The 4809-nt window shown below is 40.1% G+C and overlaps 1 protein-coding gene across 1 annotated transcript in view; it reads left to right on the forward strand.

Annotated features, from left to right (window-relative positions):
- DDX50 (DEAD (Asp-Glu-Ala-Asp) box polypeptide 50) overlaps nucleotides 1-4809 on the forward strand; it is a 51201-nt gene that overhangs the window by 32798 nt on the left and 13594 nt on the right. The window contains exons 8-9 of the mRNA XM_011929473.1: nucleotides 3198-3359; nucleotides 3799-3889. Of these exons, the coding sequence (XP_011784863.1) occupies nucleotides 3198-3359; nucleotides 3799-3889 (253 nt within the window). The remainder of the gene's footprint in view (nucleotides 1-3197; nucleotides 3360-3798; nucleotides 3890-4809) is intronic.

The following is a 4809-nucleotide window of genomic DNA, read 5'->3' on the forward strand; positions in this document are numbered from 1 at the left end:
TTTTTTTTTGAGATGGAGTCTCACTCTGTCGCCCAGGCTGGAGTGCAGTGGCACAATCTCAGCTCATTGCAAGCTCTGCCTCCCGGGTTCGCGCCATTCTCCTGCCTCAGCCTCCCGAGTAGCTGGGACTACAGGCGCCTGCCACCACGGCTAATTTTTTCTATTTTTAGTAGAGATGGGGTTTCACTGTGGTCTCGATCTCCTGACCTCGTGATCCTCCCGCTTCGGCCCCTGAAAGTGCTGGGATTACAGGCGTGAGCCACCACGCCTGGCCAGCAGTCTTATTTTTGTTCACTTTTTTATCCCTAGTGCCCAACATGTTGTAGGTCATTATATATTTGTGGAGTAATAGGTGGTCATTGCCACCACCTTAGTGAGGCCACTGATAACTCTTTTATTTCCTTTTTTAGAAACAGGGTATTGCTCTGTCATCCAGGCTGGTGGGTGGGTGACAGAACCCAAAAAATAAGTGTATATATATAGAGAGAGAGAGAGACAGAATCTTGCTGTGTCGCCCAGGCTGCAGTGCAGTGGCACAATCTCGGCTCACTGCAACCTCTGCCTCCGAGGTTCCAGTGGTTCTCCTGCCTCAGCCTCCTGAGTCTCTGGGATTACAGGCACTCACCACCATACCCGGCTACTTTTTTAGTGTTTTTAGTAGAGACGGGGTTTCACCATGTTGGTCTCAAACTCCTGATCTCAGGTGATCCGCCTGCCTTGGCCTCCCAAAGTGCTGGGATTACGGGCGTGAGCCACTGTGCCCGGTCGTATAATTTAATATGTTCATGATATTTTCCTGCTTATAGTCATTCAATTGTTTCATATTGTCCTCAGGATAAAGTTTATATTCTATTCCAATCTCATCTCTCACTCCCTATCCTCTCACCCCCGCTCCCTTTTCACTGTGTTTCAGCAGTGCTCAAATATTTGTAGGTTTCACTTCCCACTCTTTATGTATGATATTTCTTCTACCAGGATCTCCCTAGCCTTCTGCTCCTTCTTTTACCTAGTGGTTCCTTATGATGTTAGGTGTCAGCTTCAGTGCTGCTTTCCCCTCAAACAAGATTGAGTTAGATTTCCCTCCTGAGTATTCCTGTAGCACTCTGAACCTACACCTGTGATAGCACACGTCATACTTATTGAAGATGCCTGTCAGCTGGTGGCCCCAGAGTTGTGTTTCTTTATGAATGTTCTAGAACCAGGTATAATTCAGACAGATAGCAAGTGCTCACTGAATTCATTCATGTATGCGTTAAACTATTTAGATACCAAGGCTGAAATACTGTTGGGGTTAAATTATTGTTGTGAACTTTTGTTTTTTGAGACGGAGTCTCGTTCTGCCGCCCAGGCTAGAGTGCAGTGGAGTGATTACGGCTCACTGCAACTTTCACTTCCTGGGTTCAAATGATTCTCCTGCCTCAACCTCTTGAGTAGCTGGGATTACAGGTGTGCACCACCACACCTGGCTAATCTTTGTATTTTTAGTAGAGATGAGGTTTCACCACGTTGGCCAGGTTGGTCTTGAACTACTGACTTCAAGTGATCCACCCATGTCAGCCTCCCAAAGTGCTGGGATTAGAGGCGTGAGCCACTGAGCCTGGCCTGATCATTGTTATGAACTTTTTGACTTGAGTATAGTGGCCAGGAATACTAGGAAGTGTATTTATAATACCAGGAAATTTGTAATCTGGTATTATAAATATAAAGTGTATTTATAATACCAGATGAAGATCAACCTAATATAAATAGGTTCAGCATCACTAAAAATTACAGACATGTAAATTAAAACATCATTGGGAAATTATTTTTGCCTATTAAATTCACAAAGATTACAATGATTTATAATATACAAGCTGGGTGGGGTATGATGAAATAAATACTCATAGAGTATTGAAGAATAAAAGGTACACAACTTTTTTTGTAATATAGTTTTTTTATAATACAGTTTCTGTTAAAATGCTACGTGTTCATAATTTTTGACCCAGAAATTCAACTTCTAGATATGTATCCTACTGAAATATACAGATACTGAGGCATCCAGAGATACAAGTACAAAGTTGTAAATTGCAACATTGTTTCTTTCTTTCTTTTTTTTTTTTTGAGACAAAGCTTTATTCTTGTCCCCCAGGCTGGAGTACAATGGCATGATCTCAGCTCACTGCAACCTTTGCTTCCCGGGTTCAAGCAATTCTCCTGCCTCAGCCTCCCAAGTAGCTGGGATTACAGGTGCCTGCCGTCACACCCGGCTAATTTTTTGTATTTTTAGTAGAGACAGGGTTTCACCATGTTGGCCAGGCTGGTCTCAAACTCCTGACCTCAGGTGATCTGCCTGTCTTGGCCTCCCAGAGTTCTGGGATTACAGGCATGAACCACCGTGCCTGGCCCATTGCAGCATTGTTTCTAAAGGTGAAAATTTGAATACAGCCCAAAAGTTCATCAGTAGGATCCATATGAATAAATTATATACAGTTTAAAAAAATTAAGTAGCATTTTATCTGTAGATGTGGATAGCTAAGATACACTAAATTTATAAAGTAGGTTACAAAACCCTACCTATGTAATATCTCATGTTATAAATAAATACATAAAGTCATAGTATATGCTTGTGTAATGTGAGTATGTGTGTATTTAAAAAAAAAAAAGTGGCCGGGTGTGGTGGCTCACACCTGTAATCCCAGCACTTTGGGAGGCTAAGGCCGGCAGATCACCTGAGGTCAGGAGTTCAAGACCAGCCTGATCAACATGGTGAAACCCTGTTTCTACTAAAAATACAAAAATTAGCTGGGCATGGTGGCAGGCACCTGTAATCCCAGCTACTCGGGAGGCTGAGGCAGGAGAACCACTTGAACTCGGAAGGTGGAGGTTGCAGTGAACCAAGATCACTCCATTGCACTCCATCCTGGGCAGTAAGAGTGAAATTCTGTCTGGGAAAAAAAAGAAAAAAAAGTCTGATAGAATATTTACCAAACTCTTAGCAGTGAATTATTTCTAAGTGACTAGTATTAGGGAAGCTTTTACATTTTATGTTAAATATTTTGTGTCATGTTTGACTTTTTTTAAACAGTAAGCATGTGTTGTTAAAATTATCAAAATAAGATTTAAAAACATGCAAAAGGAGCACAGACTAGATGATGTTGTGGTGCTATCAGTTGCAAGTATGAACTATACACTTAATTTTCTCCCCCTTTCTCAAATAGAATGCCCAGTGTTTACATGGGGACATTGCACAGTCACAAAGAGAAATTACACTAAAGGGCTTCAGAGAAGGTAGTTTTAAAGTTTTGGTGGCAACCAATGTGGCTGCCCGTGGTTTGGACATTCCTGAAGTTGACCTGGTGATTCAAAGTTCTCCTCCTCAGGTAGGAAATGGGATTTGATTTGGGAAAAATAAGAGCAATTTTATAAATTCCCATTTGATTTACAACATATTGCTTGGGATGTGAAAAATATGTCATCTCTTCTTGCTCTTAGCCATTTTTTGTTAGTGTGGTATTAAATTGATCAGATTCTGATACCTTTGCAGATGATTAACTCTGTTGTTTGGATTTGAAACATGGAGCAACAAAATCAGGCAGAGAATTTTAAAAAGTTGCCATGTAAAGAAACCTGGGATGAAGTGGATTAAGAGGTTTTAAATCATACAGCCTTTACCCCAAAATCCACACATATAATTGTTTGGAATGTTGAAAAGGGCAACAGTATTGAAATAAATATATTATTATTAACATTATTATTTGGATTCCAGAATGACTGGAACTTGCTAGAGCTTTAAAAAGTATTACCTCTTATAATCTTTAGGATGTTGAGTCCTATATCCATCGCTCTGGACGCACAGGTAGAGCTGGACGGACAGGGATTTGTATATGTTTTTATCAACCAAGAGAAAGAGGTCAACTAAGATATGTGGAACAAAAAGCAGTAAGTAGAGTTAAATTATTTCAGGCTTATTGTCTAAATAGTGCCTTAAAAGAGAGTTCTTATATTTATTCTCACAAGTAGGTCTTCATAACTTTTCTCAATTTAAGCTGCATTTGGATGTGAAGCCTGCGGAGATCTAAATTTATATTAGCTTCAAGACTTTAATACAGCTTTTATTTTGAAGACAGTGGAGCTGACTTTCTCATCTTTTCCTTGAATTTCTCTCTTCATACTAAAATCAGAAGTGCATTGTGATTTCACTGCTTCTTAGTCCAGCATTGTAAATGGGTGACTAAAAGATTGTCTTGGAATAATAGTTAAGATTCTTTTAAGTAATGGTACAAGTTTCTTGAGAAACTGTACATTTTCTGTGGTCTGAATTTTCACAGTTTTTCCTAATTTTATGTGTTTTTATATGCTATTTCATATACTTTGTAAAATAAGGAAAAAAGCTGATAGATTTAAACATCTTTTTTTTTTTTTTTCCTCAAATCAGGCTTGTTTTACAAGTGAAATTCCATGATTGTAACTAAGGGGCAATTCAAAAAATTATTTTTCTCTTTCTGAAATTTGTAATTATTTATTAGAAAAAAACAGATCTTGGCTGGGTGCAGTGGCTCACGCCTGTAATCCCAGTACTTTGGGAGGCGGAGATGGGCAGATCACTTGAGGTCAGGAGTTTGAGACCAGCCTGCCCAACATGGTGAAACCCCATCTCTACTAAAAATACCAAAATTAGCTGGGCATGGTGGCAGGCACCTCTAATCCCAGCTACTATGGAGGCTGAGGCAGGAGAATTGCTTGAGCCTGGGAGGTGGAGGTTGCAGTGAGCCAAGATCACGCCACCACACTCCAGCCTGGGCAACAAAGCAAGACTCTGTCTCAAAAACG

This window comes from Colobus angolensis, unplaced genomic scaffold (assembly GCF_000951035.1).
Source record: "Colobus angolensis palliatus isolate OR3802 unplaced genomic scaffold, Cang.pa_1.0 Scaffold12, whole genome shotgun sequence".
Classification (NCBI taxonomy): Eukaryota; Metazoa; Chordata; class Mammalia; order Primates; family Cercopithecidae; genus Colobus; species Colobus angolensis.